This window comes from Lemur catta, chromosome 16, assembly GCF_020740605.2.
Source record: "Lemur catta isolate mLemCat1 chromosome 16, mLemCat1.pri, whole genome shotgun sequence".
Taxonomy (NCBI): domain Eukaryota; kingdom Metazoa; phylum Chordata; class Mammalia; order Primates; family Lemuridae; genus Lemur; species Lemur catta.
The window spans coordinates 42,468,264-42,486,153 of NC_059143.1; the positions used below are offsets into that span (position 1 = coordinate 42,468,264).

Consider the following 17,890-nt stretch of genomic DNA (forward strand, 5'->3'; position numbering starts at 1 on the left):
TCCTTTTAGTGACTTGCGCTGAATATTTATACTACCAGAAGATAAGAGAATATTGGTCTTGAACAACTTTTTTAAAAAAGAAACTCTTTTAGCTTAATATTTTTATGAACCACCGCATGTGCTCATGAAATTGTCCCCTGGTTTCCAGGGGTATGTGTGACCCAAGGTTGGGACCCCCAAGGGACTGGTTATAGATGGCAAGGGCAGGGTACAAGGAGGAAGTCAGTCTTGACTAGAGAGTTCAACTTGACTAAGGAGGTCTTAGAATGCAAGTAAACCGCTAGTTGCTCCAAACAACAAAACCTGAAGTATCCAAAAGTGCATTTTTCAGCAGCTTCACAGAATATCCGTAAGTCGTAAAGTTTCAGTGAGTTTTTTTCCCCCTGCTTAGCACCAACATAAGAATGAATTTGATTGTAATCTAACGCTTGCTCTCTTGTGTTTCAAAAATCATACATATTTAAGATAAAGTGGCTCATTGTCAGTATTGGTGACAAGGGATGTATTTCAAAGTATACTTCATGCCTTTAAGTAAGTCTTGAGAGCTGGAACATATGTACATATTCTTTCAAAAATCTTCAATAGTCATCTGTTTAAGGCAATTTTCTGGGTAGAAAAAAATATTTGAAGCCTTTTGGGTTTGGTACTGAGACGTATGCTGGCCATGAAATTACAGGGTTCAGTGCCTCATTGAAGACTAGATTGTAGTTGAAGTGTATGTGTAACTATGGTTGGCATTTTCATAACTTTTTTGTACTCGTAGAAGTTGGTACTTGCCCACAGTAGAAAATTTAGAAAAAAATAAAAACCATAAATAAAAAAATAAACATAATTCATAAGTTTATTATATAGAATAACTATTAACTTTTTAGCTATGTTTTTCTCAATTTCTTTCACATGTATTTTTTGAGTTAGTCATATTTTTAGACCCTGCTTATTCCTTAATGTTATGCCATGATTTTCTCTCATTTTAAAATACTCATTGCAAATCTGATTTTTAATAGCTTATAATAATCTGGCATATGATTGTACCATTATTTATTTAATCACTTTTCTATTGGCCTAGAAGGTTGCTTCTAATTTTTTCCTATTATATATGATGCTGTAGTGAGTATCTTGCAGATAAATATTTACCTGCATCTTTGATTATTTCTTTGGGATTAATCCTTAGAAATAAATTTGATGAATCACGGGGCATCCACTCTTGGAAGGCTCTGGATACTTCTGCCGCATTGGCTTTTCAGAAAACTTTGCTAACTTGTAATACTTTGTCTTTCCAATAGTAGAATATTAAAATTGAAACGTCTACCTGTCTCTAGAAAGTGTTAACTCTTTTCAGTCTTTGACACTTTGTTGGCTAAAAACTTCAGTTTCAATATTATTGCACGGATTCACGTGTTTTATTTCTTCTCTCACCCTTTCTAGGTATTTTTTTCCTTATCACATGTAAATGTTTTTGTGTTGTTTCTTCATTGACGATACAAGTAGTTGACGTAACGCTGACAGTAATAGTCAAAGTGGAAAAGAATGAGGAACTCTTCAACAAAACAAGTTGTCATTTAACAAAACGGGTTTTGCAATGAAACTTTCTCTGGGTTGGCTAAGTCTTAGTGTGTCAAGGTAGACAAAATAAATTAGGTCTGTGGTGCTGGGTAATTAGCCCTCTGCTCTTTGCTAACAGGGAACTAAGTCATGATCCTTTCACAGGCTACCCCAGTGCCATACTGGGAACCTTTTACAGGGAAGAATTGTTGCTTCCCTTGTGTTATGGTAGGGATGTGCCCTCAGGAGGCACGGTTGAAAAATGAAGACCTTTCTCATTGTTCTTCTGATATCCAAGTATCTTGGAAGGACACCTTTATAGCTGGTAGACAAGGCAGTGTCATTGTAACCTGGCTGCAGTCTCAATGTCATCCACCTTGACATTTTGCCCTTTGGAGGCAAATTTTGCCCTTTGGATGCCTGCCCCATCCTTCCTCCTCACTGCCCTGCCCCCACTTAAAATATGTAGATAGCAGCGAAGACTATTTATTCTGATAAACATGAGTAAACAGTAAGTCCAGTGAGTCAGGTGGAGATGGTTAAGCATCACCCTGTCAATGACACGTGGGGACTGACTATCCTTGTTCAGTGTGTCCCAGAAGGTTGAACGACAGGGCAAACCCAGGTCTCATTTTCAACTCCCCCTAACAAATGACCCCGTCTGCACTGTCTTTTACTTAGTGGTGGTGAAGGTGGAATGAGACCCGAGTAAGATTTCTGTGTCTGGATTCTTTAAGCCCGGTTGAGATCTACTAGGCGAAACAGAATTTTTAGCATGGGGCTCCATGCTGAGAAGGAAAGAGACAACAATTAAAAAGCTTTTCTCTTGGAAGTTTTGCAGCATCGAAATGGATTTTACCGAGATTTCTTGGTGGCTTCTGAGAGAGCAGATACTTGGGAATTTTTTTGCTGAGGATCTTAGCACCTGTCGGACTCCTTGTGATTTCATTCCAGTTACGAGGCTCTGCCTTCCGGCCATTGATTTCGTGCAGTTTCTGGTGTGTCTCATATCTCTAAGATAAGGTGATGTGTCCCTTCTATTTTTTCCCTCAAACGTAATCTTACGTGTACTGATGAGGTGTCTAGTTTATGAGTCAGCAATGAGATGTAATGCGGCTCCTAAGATCCTTCAGGGTGCATTTTGGGGTCTGCCCTACCTAGACAGGTGGATTTGGAGGCCACTTGAAATAGCACCAAGTTATTAGGCTCCTCTGATGGCAGACAGCTCAGACCATCGTCACTTGATGGGCGCTTGCAAACTTGGATATAGATGCATCATCATGAGCAGGGAGCAAAAGATCTGAGAGCCCCTTGTGTAATGACATAGTTGTCAAGAGCCTGAGATCTGGAGGTTTACGTGGACTCCCCTGTCCTCTTAATCTACCTACCTGCCACATTCAGTTGGCCACCCAGTTCTTTTGATACCATCTTTGAATGAGTGTGCAATCCTTTCTTTTTGATCCTCACCACCTCTCTGTGTAGACCTTTCTCGTTCTTTGGTGCGGAAGCCTTCTGGCTGGTCTCTGTGCCTGCTGTTTCTCGTCTACTTGTAATGAATCTGATCTTGAATCTTCTGTACGTCAACAACCCCACGATGATGGTGATGGCTAACATTCTAGTGCTTGCTATATGTCCAGCACTATTGTAATTTTAATCTTCCCAATAGTCTCCCTACAAGGGAAATACTGCTATGACCCCCATTTCGTAGATGGTGAAGGCCCAGAGAGGCTACGTGAGTTTCCCAAAGTCGTGGAGCTGCAAATAGGAGAGCCAGGATTCGAGCCCAGCAGGAATGTCTGGCTGCCCTTGCTCCTGAGCCCTAAACTACAGCTGTGCCAGACTTTTCAGTGTTCCAAACCCCAGCTCCAGCCTGTGGTCTTTCTGCCTGGAAAACCCTCACCTTTTTCTTGGCCCAGACATCCCAGCCCTGTGTGGGCCTTCAGACACCTCTCTGGCAGCAGTGCCCAGATGGAGCAGTGCACAGCGGTCACCTGGGACACCCCATAGCAGATCCCCAGACCCTAACCCTGGAGATTCTGATCTAGCAGGTCTGGGTTGGGGCCAGGCACCCAGATTTCAGGTGATTCTGGCTTGTGAGAGATCAGTGACTGTTGCTGCTGCTGTTGCATTCCTGGGTACTTTGTCACAATCATTGTTTTATTTCTCTCTGCTCCGTTCAAATGGGCAGGGATAGTACAGTGTCTTTTATTTCTGGAGCTTGTCTCCTAGCCTGGCATAGAGTAGTAGGTACTCAGTAAATACAAGTTTGTTTGAATCCTAGTCCCACTTTGTTGTCTCCTTGGAAAAGCTGAAAGGAAGATTGGCATGGGATGCCTAAACAGCTTTACTAAGCAGAGGAAACAAGGTTTGCAAACTAGAATTTCTCTTCTAATCTACATGTTTCTACCAGGTGGTGAGCTTCTTAATGAGTCACATTACTAATGCTAACCCTGAGTTGTACTGAACAACAGCCACTGGAAGAGTAAGTAGGTGGCAAGAGTGAGCTCTGGGGATCTTTGTTGTGAATCAGATTCCCAGTGTGATCATCTCTGCCGAGATCCCCAGGGGCTTCCACACGGTCTGAATGAGGAAGCATGGAATACTCAGCAGGCTGTGGTTGGCCGGCACCCAGTGTGTGCTGTGAGGTAATCAGCGTCAAATCTGTACTCACGGCAGGAGGAGGGTGTCAAAAGGAGCAACAGAGCCTCAAGTGTCTCCAAAGAGAGGAGAGGAGAGAATAACAATTATGGCTGTGGTTTATGGGGGCACTTGCGCTGTGTGTTTGGCACTGTACTGGGTACTCATATTAGTACATAATTTTCTCTGATCCTTACCAGTGACCCGAGTTAGGAATTGTCATTCCCATTTTATTCATGAACAGGCTGGAGTTAAGACTAGTTAAGTACCAGCAGAAAGGGGGGAGGAGCCATCTGGGGCGACTGTTTCCCCCTCCCGTAAAACTTACACCGTAGTATCCTTTAACCGGCTCGGGCACCTTGGCCTTTGGCTGAATTCTGTTCCAGGAAGTTTCTTGGTCAATTTTTCATGGATTGAGTATAGCTTAGTAGCTACCTGGAGGAGCACTTGAGATGTTACATGTTCAGATACGACTTCCTCATTACAGCTGGAAGGCATATACTGTCTGACACTGAGACACCACCCACCCCTGCGTGTGTCGCTTACTGTGAGCTATTCAAGGGATACAGACTGGGGTAAATGAATGACCAGTGGAAGAATGTGGATGTTCTATTAAGGTGAATGCTTAGCGCTTTATTGCAGTTATATAGTAGCCAGCATCATGATAGCCGAGGGGTGTAAAGAGATGGCAGCAGAGTTTATGGTCTTTCTTACAACCTGGGATCGTGTGTGTGTGTGTGTGTGTGTGTGTGTGTGTGTGTGTGTGTGTGCAGGCGCCTTCACAGCATGCTGGGAGCCTGTTCTTGAGGTGACATTGAAAATCAGGCCTTGAGGTGTGTGTTTTTTTTTTCTGTTGTTTATTTTTTTAAAGCAGTAGCTTGGTGCCTAGAAATAGAAATCTTAGTTTATGTAGCTAAAAAAGACTCTTTTCAGACACAAATCTAGAACAATGGTTCTCTGGGTGGTTCTGGGATCGGGAGCCATGGAGACACCACTTGGTGAGCATCAGTGGGAACTTGATAGAAATGCAGATTGCTAGGGCTCCACCCCAGGCCAAATTCAACGTTGGGCATGGGGCCCAGCAGTCTGTGTTTCAACCACCCCCTCCTCCAGGTGATTCTGATACACTAAAGTCCGAGCATCACTCACCTGGAAACTGACACCTGATTCATCCCCGAGACCACAAGCTCCCGTTTAGGAAGGTGCTCAGGAAGGTGCTGGCTCTTGGTTCATCTTTCTGATGCTGAGGATTTCCATATAAGGAGAAGTGGGTGCATCTGGTTAGATGTTCTTTAACCAAATAAAGATTTATAGCTTATGGATAAGAGGCAAGATTGACTCATATCTTCTAAACCAGAATGTTAAAAATGGGATAACAGAACAGAACAAATTCTGTTGCGTATGTTTTTATTTTTTAATTTTTAGGATATGTTTCATAGCTTCTATTAAGATGCATTTTATGGGCAATAAATAATGCATATACGCTAATAATATTTTTCTCAGACCTTTGATTTGGGTTTTTTGGTATTGACTACAGTCCTATTACTACCAAACTTTTTTTCATACTTTTCTCTTAAAGGGTTTCATGGCATGTTTATTAGTTGAGATATCAAATAGAAATCAACAGAGGCTCAGCATTTTAAGGTACTCTATATAATCTTTGGAAATATCTTGGACGTTGCAAAGTAAGGGTTAATAGTCCTGGTATAGCCACTAAAGGATAATTCTCAAATTGCATGAAGTTAACATGATGGATTAATGGAAATAAATCATTAGCTATAGATAATCAGATGAGGGGAAATTCGGAGGTTGAATACATGAGAGCCTTTTTGTGATTTTCAGGATCACAAGTGTGAAACAGGAATTCTCCTAGATCCCGAATTCTTACAAAGTGATAGTTTGACTAGATCTGAGCTACCCCGGGGTTAGCAATGCTAGAAAGTATGAGTGGACTAAACTCTCTTAGTAGATAGTCCACATTAAGTAATAGTTTCAATATACATCTTGCCAGAAGTTTTCAGTTTCCCACGGAAATAATTATTAAAGATAGTGTGATGTGTGCAAGAAATTCTGGGACTTGTAGTCAGGAAACCTGAAATTTAATCTAGACTTTACTCAGATTTATAACTTCAGGCAAATCTCTCTTGAATTTCTAGGCTTTAGTTTTGGGGGATTTTTTTTTTTATCTTACTGTAAGATGGCAGGTGCTGGTAATGGCTGTTTTACCTCCACTAATTGCTTACACACTGGAAATAAGAATATGAATAAGATATAAACTAAATTTTCTAGCAAAATTTTGCTAGTCTGAATAAATTCTATATGCCTTTTAATATGTCTTTTGATCTTTTCAGAATCTATGTTTAAAAAAACTACAGCAGATTAATTATTTTGAATTATAGGGAAAATTATCTTTAAAGTTAGAATGTGGGTTTCTTTTTCTTTTTTTTAATTTGCTTTTAAATAAACATTATTGGCTCTGGTTGATAGAAACTTTTCTCAGAGTATACTGATGTAGTAGGCATGTTAAAAATGTTATTGCTCAGTGTGTGGAAATAACATGAGCTGGGACTTTAACTGATATATGCATTTTCATTTAGGTTCAACTACTTTGTTTTAAATTAAAAGTATAATCCTGTTAAATCTGAAATATTTTCTTGCAGTGATCCATATGTGAAACTTTCGTTGTACGTAGCGGATGAGAATAGAGAACTTGCGTTGGTGCAGACAAAAACAATTAAAAAGGTAGGTCTCTATCCTTTACTAAATTTCATTGATGTCATCAATCCAATTAAAGAACGTGCAGTCATGCACTGCATAACACCCTTTCAATCTGTGATAGATCACATATACAATGGTAGTCCCATAAAATTATAATGGAGCTGTGCTGTACAGGTGTACCACTGATTATCTTTTATACCGTAGTTTTACTGTACCCTTTCTATGTTTAGACATGTTCAGATACACAGATACTTACCATTATGTTACAATTGCCTACAGTATTCAGTACAGTAACATTGCTATATAGGTTTGTGGCCTAGGAGCAATAAACCATACCATATAGCCTAGGTGTGTAGTAGGCTATATCATCTAGGTTTGTGTAAGTACACTCTGTGATCCCACAATGACAAAATTGCCTAGTGACACATTTGCCAGAACATATCCCCATTGTTATGCAACACATGACTGTATTTGGTTTTGTAGAAGTTTATATTTTAAGGATAAAATGGCAGTATTTTATTTCAAGCATATTTTCAGCATTAAATCTGTAAGATCTCCATAGACCAAAACTTTTCAGTATCAGCTCAAGATATCCATTCTGGTTTTTAGTTAAATGACTGTAAAAACAGTATTCTAAAAATCAGCCTTATTACAAGTAGTAATTTTTTTTGTGCAAAGAATATAGTAAAACGAGGGTTGTTCTAGTTGGCTTGTTATTTTTCATAAAGAAACTAAAAATAATTTAAAATACATTTAATGAAATGGAGTGGTTTGTGGTATTGGTAGGCACAAAAGGAACGATGTAACTTGAAACAACTATTACCAGTGGAAGGGGAGAAATACTGGGTTACCTACATGAAAACATAAAATATATTAATAATAAAACTATATGTGTATATATATGTATATGTTTTATTTTCATAGGTTTTATATACATGTTTCATTGAAGATTTGCATCCATAGTTATATCTTAACTTGCCTATCTCCATATATTTATATACATATGTACAATACATACAGATATCTACCCCATATTTGGGAGCTTTACTGAAGATGCATGTTTTCTTCTATGCTTTAGTATTATTTATGGATTACTATTTTTTTTCCTTTCCCTTGGGGAATGGTTAGTCTAACACTTTGTTAAACATTTCCTGGACAGCATGATTGCTTTAAAAAATTCTATTAATAACTCTCCTGCTGCTATGCAGACACCTCAGATCCACGGCTGGGTCATTTTGTGTAAGGCACGGTAGCTGCAGCATGTCCTCCACCTGCCATTGGGACGGGCATTAAAAATCTGTTTTGCAAACGGGAGCCAGTGTTGTGATTAGTGGGGAGGATGCCTGCGAAGGACGGAGGCCATTGTTCCCCCTGTTAGGCGCTGTCGCTGGCTCAGCCACCAGGCGAGCAGGGGGCCCCCTTGCATCCTTGCAAGCGAGGCAGCCCCCTAGGGGACTTGGTTCCTTGCTGGATGTGGAGCTGAGGACCAAAGCCGGCGACTGGGGCTATTGCAATATATTTCCCTCCAAGGGGAGGTCCTCCTTCTCCCTCCCTCCCCGCAGCAGAGCGTGCAGCTCCGTGGCTGGGGCTGCCCTGCTTCTCCTGGTTCGTATGTCTGTGCTGCTCTCGGGTGGAAGAACTGCCCTCGTGCCCTCATCCTCCTCTCCTCACGGTGCTGTGGCTGGTTCTTTATTTGTTTTGTGCTCTCATGTTGTTGTTTGCTTCCCTTGCCTGTCATTTCCTGTGTGCATTTCCACCCAGCTGTCCCCAAGGACCGCTGCAGTCTGGGGTGGCCAGGCCTGCCACCGGGCTCCCGGCTCCCCTGTGCATTACCATCCCCGGCTCCGTTCATGTTGCAAAGTGTGAAACCCCATTATTTAGGGTTAGATTCACTGTGGAGTTGTGGGTGGAGAAAGTGCTGATTTTTTAAAATGCCAGTCCAGTGTTAATACGAGTTCTATGTTTTATATTTTTATGATGTGCTGTATTGCTTTTTTTTTTTTTTTTTTTTTAAGAGAAACTTCTTCCTGAACCGGTATGTAAAAGGAAATAGGTTGATAAAGGCAAATAACATTTTGACTAAAAAATTTCTGTAGATGCTGGTGAGATGGTGATTTTCCGGTCTCAGTTTTTTACATATAATTTTTAAGAGCCGTGTTTAGAAGTATTAGGCATGTGCAAATGCACACACATACATATTCCTTCACAGAATGGGCTTCATCTTAGTTTTGAAGGATATTTGGCAGCCTGTCTTTAGTCCATTCCGATGACAAAATTATCTTTGCCTTGTTCTTATGAGGTGTATGTTTCAATAGATTGATGGGTGGATGGATAGAGGGAGAGGAGGATTGAAGGATAAGTAGGCAAGTATTTTTTAACCTGGTTATTTTAGGAAAAAAATTCCCTTTTGGCTTATCACTGGCAGGGTTTTTTTTTTCCTGGTTATAAAATGTGCTCATTAATATTGTTCTCTATAAAATGTTTAGATTTCAATATTTATATAAATAATGAACACTTTCAGCCGTCTCCTACCTACTCCATTGCTCTCCAAAACACATTTGTAGCAGGTAGAGGGGAAGTCAACAAAGTTAATTTCCTTCTTGATAAAATAATCATATCAGTGCTAATTTCTTGAAGGAAATTTTTATATTTTCGTGAGGATGGCTGTTTGTATGTCCCTGCTGTTTTTTCTGGTGATAGCCTGCAATTTATGGTTTCATATCTGTGAATCATCGGTTTCATAAATATACTCCCTCCCCCTCTAGTTTGGTTTATAGAATAGTCTTAAATAATTGACGAAATGCTTTTATTGCCGTTTTGAAAATCTCTTAGCTGTTTTTTTAATCAAGAAAAATGTTTAAGCAAATATGTAGACTGAATTGTATTAGTAAATGTTTCAAAGACTGTAAAAAATATTACAAGATAATTTCTCTTCCAGACGCTGAACCCTAAATGGAATGAAGAATTCTACTTTAGAGTAAGTGTTTCATTTTGGGGGGGTAATAATTGTTATTGATATCTAGATTTGATATATTTTATATCTAGATTCATATTGAGAGAAAGCTGGTACATTTTTAACAAGAAATTCCTTTTGGGATGAAAAATGGCTAGGTAGCCTCTTAATGTGTCCTGAATTTTGAAAGACTGTGAGTAGTGGTCACAAAATTTGGACTTGTTCCATTTGGGGATGTTTTGGGGAAATAAAAACAAAGTTATCCAAATACCATATTATATCTTTTCAACTCAGCTTGTCTTTAAAAAATAGGATAAAATATAATTTAAAACAGTGTAATTCTATGAGACATAGGTTATGACTTATTTTAGAGTAAAACACTAGCAGCAACATATTAAAAAGAAGTATAAAAATTGCCAATTATGAACCAGGTAGGAAGGAAAATTTTTGTAATTCACATATTTAGTGTGTATATGTGTAATATATTACTTCTGGACTCTGAGTATGGCTGAATTAGGTAAAATTCCCTAAATCTTTTATATTTAATATTTAGAATAGCTTTATGGAGAAATAACTGAATTCTGTGAATTGGCAAAGATTTCTTATTAGTGAGCCGTTGTGATTTTGCTGTGTTTTGTTACCAAAATTTGGGAAATATTAAATAGCTCAGCTATTTCTTTGAAAGAAAGGTTTTTCCCTTCAAAATGAAGATATTTTAATTGTGTGACTGTGATATTTAAAGCTGCTTATCCCCAAGTAAGATCTTCTGATTAGTGCACAATCCCAGATAATAATAATACTGCCATTAGACTTATTGGTCCTGATTTCCTTCTTTCAATCACAATAGTATTTTTGTGTTTCAGACTTGGATTACTATATGCAGAATCTGTTTTCTATTATGTTCAGAGCTGAAATATGGCACTGATATTTTAATACGTGGTGAGATCCTATGTGTGGCCTCCACCAGATGTATTTTAAATTACTCTGTGAAAGACTGGAAGGCTAATTGGGGCTGATGGGTGCTTAGTTAACTCTCAGATAAGCTTTCTACTTGTGAAACTCTGAATTATATAGAGTTCTTTCAGTTGAACACTTTGGCCATAATTATGTAAATGTTAGTACATCTAAAACTTTTTCCAACTAATCTTGGCTACAGATATATTTAAATTCTGATTTTGTGTTTTTTTTAAGGCTTTTGTTTTTATTGATCCTACAAATCTTAATTGAGTACCTACTACGTGCCAGTTCCTGCCTATAGGCTGTGGATGGATTGGTTAGCAGCCACAGAGCTTCTAAAGAGACAGCAAACCCACTGTCCATCTGTTTGCGCTGTCGTTAAGCTATAGGCAAACCAAGTGGCCAGAAGTACAAGTCGAGCTCTCTGTCTTGTACTGTCAAATATTACTTCATTCCACTCCCCGTCATAAAACAGCCAAGGCCTAGTAACAGGAGACCTGGGTCACATCTCTGGCTTTACCATTTACAGCCTTTGTGACCCTGGAAAAGCCACCTGAGCACTCTCCATCTCCTTATCTCTCATGTAGGAGAGAGAAGTCCATCCTTGTTAGGGCTGTTTCCAGGATTTACACGCAATGATGTAAATGAGAACACGTAGCACCTGGTCACACACATGGTTGTACTTAGTAAATGATACCCAAGTGTGGATGATGATACGGGCCGTTTTGGTGAGGTTTTGGTAAAGTGAAAGAAGCAAAAAGACATTAAAATCCCAGTAGCTCTGACATTGGCCCCACATTGCTGGAAGTAGGGCATCTGTTATTTCTGGTCTTTCTAATCACAGTCTAAGCTTTGGAGACAGGTGTGCCATACAGGTGCGGGTCCTGGTTGCCCTGCACACTAGCTGTGTGCTCTTGGGCAAGGTACATCACCCTCAGGGTCTCGGCTCCTCATTGGTAAAATTGGGGTGATAGTTATATGTCACAGGATTGCTGTGAGGATTAAATGAGATCATGTATTGTTGATATTTAAGAAGGAGACAGTGCCTAAAAAATAGGCACACAGTTGTAAATAGCTGCTGTTACTATTTTTTTCATTTTTATCATTACTTCTATTACTGTTAGGCCTAAGAGTTTTCCTTAGGCATAGACCTTTGTGAGGATGTGACCTTGGTCTGTAAGTGTGAGGTGGTCTTTTATAAAGGAGGCTAGGAACTCCTTAAAGTTATTTAGAATTAGCCTTTTTTATTTTAGAAAAACAGCTAAGAGCCTTTTCTTCTTTTGATATGTCTAAATTAGGGGGAGAGTAATATAGAAATCAGTAGTAGAAATTTTGCTTTAGTAGACACAGAATTTCCAGAAGAGTAGGTGAATTGTTACATATTACACAATTTAATGGTTTGCATTATAAAGCAGTATTTTAATTCTTTCTCTTATTTCATTGTTCAAATGACTTCTGCTCCTTTAAAAAATACTCTTTTACCCTTATAGGTAAACCCATCTAATCACAGACTCCTCTTTGAAGTATTTGATGAAAACAGATTGGTAAGTGTGTCCCTGTTTTTGAATTTTGCTTCGTTTTTTTATAAACTGGATTTTCGGACCGGTGTCTTTACAACTCTGTATTTATGTTGTACTTAGGACAGTGTATGTGCTCAAAAAGAAGACTATTTTCGTCCCATTACTAGTTTGACATTTCTAAAAAATGCTTTTGTATTGCTAGGGTAGAAAATTTATTTGTATATATGTGTATTTTTATTGCAGTTGATATAAGTGAAAGGCACTGGCAACAGATTAGCCCATGTGCTTATGCTTTTGTGTTGGGAGTACAGACGGCAGGCAAATCTGTAAAGAGGCTACCGGGCATGTAAACACACCTTGCAGAGTTTTAGGATATAAGCCACACTGTAACTCTGCAACGCATAAGCAAAGCCATAGTGATTGTTTCTGGGAAAATAAAAAGCTAATTAATGGCCTATAGCAAAAAGTTAATCTACATTTAGCAGGGAAATTTAAGCTATATTTGAAAAGTGGTACTTTCTCAAGAGAGATCCTTAGAAAGTACCTTGAGAGAACCAGAGATATGCCTGAGGCATATAACTGATATAAGCTAACATTTAATTAATTTAGATTGATATATATATATAGAAAGTGACATATATAACTGATATAACTAAGATTTCATTTTAGAAATGGAATTTTAGAAGCAACTTCGGCTTAAAGCATTTTGCTTTCTAACTAACTAGGATGTATACATGGAGCCACCCCTAAGCCAAGTGTTCCAAGTATGAATGAACACAGTCATGTTATATTAAGTCCTTAAGTTCCCCTCAGAACTGGTATTATAACTCAGCGCAGTCAGTAATTCTCAAATTTACCTCGCCTAGAACTTAGGTATGTTGATTGGTTAAAAGGAGTGTCCTTATGAACCTTTCTTTCTGCAGAATTTAGTTGAACTTTGAAATTTTTTTAATAGTGTGAGGTTGGTAGAATATTTGATCTGGAGGAAGCTTATAAAACAACCCATTTAACTCTCTGTTCTTATAGATGAGAGAACTCAAGTCTAGAGCTTTTACATAATTTAAACAAGTCAGTCAGTGGAAGCGCCAGGGTCCAACCTGCTGGTCTCCTAAGTCTCAGTCCCGCGGTGTTGAACAGCCAGGCCTGTCATCCTTATTATAGAATTTGGGAATGCATTTAATCTCATATACTTGGTAGTATTCTCCAAAATAGAAAACTAACAGATTCTGCCTTACCACCCTAATATGTTTTCTGTTAAAAATATGGGATCTTGGTGGCTATGCATTGAACTCTACATTTTGACCCTTGGGTGACAATTAGTAGTACAGAATAACTAAATCACTTTTGTTGCATGCATGAAGTTACTTTCTTGTTAAATTGAATGAGAAATTCTGCTGAGGGTGGAGTTCTTGCCTGTCTCTCATCCAGCAGGGCCTGCATGAATTAAGCAGGATTCGACAGTGGCGTTAAGTCCCTGGAGACACGGGTGCATCCATACACCACTCCTTTTTCTCTGATTTATGGAATATAATAACTCTTCTTTAAGGTGAAGAAAGGGTCAAGTTTGAGGGAAAAATTGCCTCTTAGCCGATGTGTTTTAATTCATTAATTTTCTTCTATTAAGAGAGATTCACTGTTAAAACATTATTTCCCATTTCCATATTTCAAATAATGACTGTTGTTGAGATGATCTTGCCATGGGTCCAAAACTATACTTCCAAACCAAAAAGAGCTTTGAAGGCAAAACTTTTGAGAAATCCTGTGTGAATACAAGCTGTCTGAAAAATTGTGTTTTATAATATTATTACCTAGCTTTGCCCTGGGCCATCTGCAGTGTTGTTAGTATGCAAAGAATGCTGGCAGTGGTGTTTCCTTTGTTGGCTATCAATCCAGTGAAGGCAGTACGTGACTATAGTAGTATCTGGAGGTTTTAGCATTAAGTAAACTAGTTTCCATTTCTCTCTTAGAGGTCATTTTTGGCATTCTAAAAACACATGCTTTTAGAAAACAGGTTGGGATGTATGTAAACATAGGGTTAATCCTCCACACCCTGGACTCCAGAGCTGTTGACAAAGTCATGCTTTGCAGATTTTAAAATAAACTTTTTGTCACTCTTTGCAGCTTGGTATTTTCCCCTCCTATTTTTTTTTTACCCCCTCCTAAATAAACCTCTTTGTTAAATAGCTGATGTTTCTGGGTCATAGAAAATAGTAAGTTTAAAACACACAGAATTTTTCCAAGTCAGCTACAAATCTGCTGACATTTTTTTGAATGTGCACTTTTATTTCTTGGGTCCTTTTTGGCCCTTTGCAAGCATAGCAAGATTCCATGTTTGTATCCCAACCGTGGTAACATTACCGATTTCTTACTGGAAAGCAGTCAGCTCTAGGCAGCCTTTCTTCTGTATGGTATTTAAGTTAAATTATTACAAAAACCAAATGCACACCCTTTCTCAATTTTCTCCCTTTTTTTTTTGGAGGGGGGGTTCCCTCCTACCTGACATATGGGCGTCAATGTTTTCTCCAGCTGGGTTCGTTTTTTTCTGGTACTTACGTGTCTGACAATCATATGTGAGTTATACGCGCATGCAGACCTTTTACATGAAAAATGCTGTGGTAGCAGGAGGCAGACCCGACTGCCAACTGGCTGTGTAGTAAGTTGTGCCCCTCCGCACCTCCACTTAGCTATTTTGTTACTTGCAGATCATTGTCTAATTATTTAGCATTAAAGGGACACTAGTTCTGTGGGGGGTGTGTTCGTATTTATAGTACGTTTTATTAGTTTACATTCCGTCATGGTAGGGTAGTGATATCATAAATAACTGGAAACGTAGCATCCCGTGCCCGTGAAAGGGTTTACCGGCAGCCAAGCCATATTTTACTTGTCATTGTTTGGTGGGGGGCGGGGGGGAAATGCCGTGTGCGTGTGTTTAATGCCAGGTCCCTCGTACTGCTGGTTAAAGAGAGACAGACTCCCAGCGCGCTGCTTACTTGGGAAAGAAATGTCCTGTGAATGTGATGTGGTTTAGATTTATAGCAGCAAGGCTTGCAGTGTGTTTGCTGCCTTAGTCAGCTGTGAGAGGTCCCTGCTGGGGCCACTCCTTTCTGATGGAAAAGCAGCAGCTGGGAAGGTGCTGTTTCAGGCTCTTGCTGTTTAAAAAAAAAAAATGAGAGCGAGAGGGGGGAAAACTCCACTCCGTCCACAAGCTGGCATTGGAGGGGGAGAGCGCGGTCATGTGGTCCTGGCCACCCTACCCTCTGTCACAGTTCGGATGAGAGCTTTTTGCTCTTACCCAATCATGCCTGGAATGCCGCTTGCCACTTGGGTTATTTCTGCTATCTGTCGCTCTTGGTGCTGCAGTGCTAACGGTTTGGCAGATGGGACACTTTTTCGTGGAGTTTGTGTCTTTGGTTTTTGACTTCTGGCAGCGCCGGGCCTGTTGTTGCCGCTCGCCCTCTGCCTCCCGGCCCCCCTGGTCACCATGGCCCATCGGCTTCGGTTTCATTTTGGCTCTGGTCGCAGCAACACAGCCCCCGAATCAGAGATCCTAGACCAGGAGAGAGAAGAGGACTTTTTCATGGCATTCCACACCCTGCCGCGGAGGAGCAGCCCGCACCCCTTCGCCCCGCACGGCGCGGAGGACGGCGGCGGCCTGCGGGGGGGCGTGGGCGCGCTCAAGCGGAGCTCGTCCATGTTCATCCCGCAGCTCCTGACCAGCCTCGACGCCCGCCCCACCCGCAGCTCGTCGGTGCAGATCTCCCTGCAGCGCAAAGCCTCGGACGGGGCCACGGACGGCTGCGGGCCGCCCGAGGGCCCCGACGACAGGCCCCCGTGCGCGGCGGCCGACCTCGGGGACCAGGCCACCGTCGCAGCGAGGGCCTCGCCGAAGAGCGGCTCGCGGGAGCCCTCGCCCAGGGACACCCCCGCGAGCTCCCCCCCCAGGGCGGCCCGCGACCTGGGGCTCGAGGCCAACGGCACGTGCGGCCGCGTGCGGGGCCCTGGCCCGCTGGACAGCGCCGGGGAGGCCGGGCCGGGCCTGCGCCTGCAGCACCGCGCCTCCAGCGCCGACGTGCGCCCGGCGAGGCTGCTGCCCCTCGGCCCCGACGGCCAGGGCGGCCCCGCGGCGCCCGAGCCCCGGCGCTGGTCCCTGCAGCACGTCCCAGATGCTTCCGGAAGCTCCAGCAAGCGGTGCTTTGTCTTCCAGCTGCAGCAGCCCCAACAGGGCGCTCCGGGGCTGGGCGGTGACTTCAATTTTGGCTTTACCGGCACGAAAGGCGACAGGCTGGTGAGGTATCCCCGCATTCGGCTGGAGAGGAGCACCTCGTACCCGACCCAGCCCCGCGCCGAGCGAGGGAGCCCCACGGAAGACCGGGGACCCCCGGAGACGCCCCCTCGGGCTGGCAGGGTGGCCCCCGAAATCCACAGGACGAATTCCGTGGAGAGGACTCCGCAGGGTCAGGGGTGCACGTTTAAGATTAGGCAAGATCAAAACGCAGGGCAGCAGCATTTCAGAATTCTTGTGACTCGGGGGCCCGAAGACGCTCCCCAGACACCCGAGGACAAGAGTGCCACCAGCCCCGCTTCCACGGGGGCCGACGCCCCGGTAAGTTCGCGGCGTGTTTACCCTGGGAGAAAGGACTGATTTCAACCCAGAAAGCTGCAGCAGCATTAAAACAAACTTCACCTTGTGTTCCTGGAGTTTCCCCGCCTCAGGCCAGTGGAGCTTGGTGTTTGGTCGCATTCTGGGGCGGTGATTTGTGGTCCAGCATTTTGGTAGAGGTCCACGAAACTAGTTCGCATTTAAGAAAATGTCTTTTCTTTAGGTCCTCAAAGTCAAAGAGCTTTGTTTATTGGGGAAGTCCAAGCAAAACACACACTCCCCCCCCTTTTTTAAATATCCTTCTGAATAAGAGAATTTTAAAAATGTATTGCTTTAATCTGCCAAAAGCCAAGTCAGTGCCCCAACATGTTGATGTTGTAAATACATTTAAAAAAACCACTTGCAAATACCACCCGAGACAGCACTTTCCTTTAAACCTAATCAGTTCTGATAAAGGTGAGGATATTGCAAAGGACTGGAGTTTAGTCTCTTAATAATTAAAATACCTGTATGTAAAGTTTGATTCATTCTTCTTAATGACCTTTTTGCTGGGGGCAGGGTCCGTCTTTGTTATATAATTTTTGGGTTTTGTCCCATTAAGTGATACTGAACAAGAGTAGTGGTCGCTTGTGGGACAGTAAGGGATGTGTTTTTGAAGCAGATTGGCTTGTGGACCAAGGCTGGGGAAGCTGTGATGGGGACTGTTAGTGGTCAGATGGCGTGGTGTGCAATTTAACACTGCCCACTTGAGTGTCTAAGCCGGGATGCTGGATATAGAATAGCCAGTGCCCTGTCTCCAGCTGTGGAAATAGACGCCTTAGAACAGATTCTGGCCTTTACCGCTCCTGTATTCTCGATCGCTCTCTTCCAGTGAAATGGAGTACAGAAAGACAGCTGCAAACGCCACCAGGCATATGATGACTCTGCAGCTTCCATGGTTTAGAGTGGGATGAGAAGTTTAAT

The 17,890-nt window shown here is 41.7% G+C and overlaps 1 protein-coding gene across 9 annotated transcripts in view; it reads left to right on the forward strand.

Annotated features, from left to right (window-relative positions):
- Positions 1–17,890, forward strand: part of NEDD4L (NEDD4 like E3 ubiquitin protein ligase) — a 312,200-nt gene that overhangs the window by 163,107 nt on the left and 131,203 nt on the right. For 8 of the 9 annotated variants that reach the window (XM_045527442.1, XM_045527439.1, XM_045527441.1 and 5 more), the window contains 3 exons: positions 6,840–6,921; positions 9,836–9,874; positions 12,298–12,351. In XM_045527442.1, coding sequence (XP_045383398.1) covers positions 6,840–6,921; positions 9,836–9,874; positions 12,298–12,351 — 175 coding nt within the window. Of the gene's footprint in view, positions 1–6,839; positions 6,922–9,835; positions 9,875–12,297; positions 12,352–16,640; positions 16,931–17,890 lie in introns of those variants that run through there. The other variant, XM_045527447.1, reaches the window with a different exon arrangement.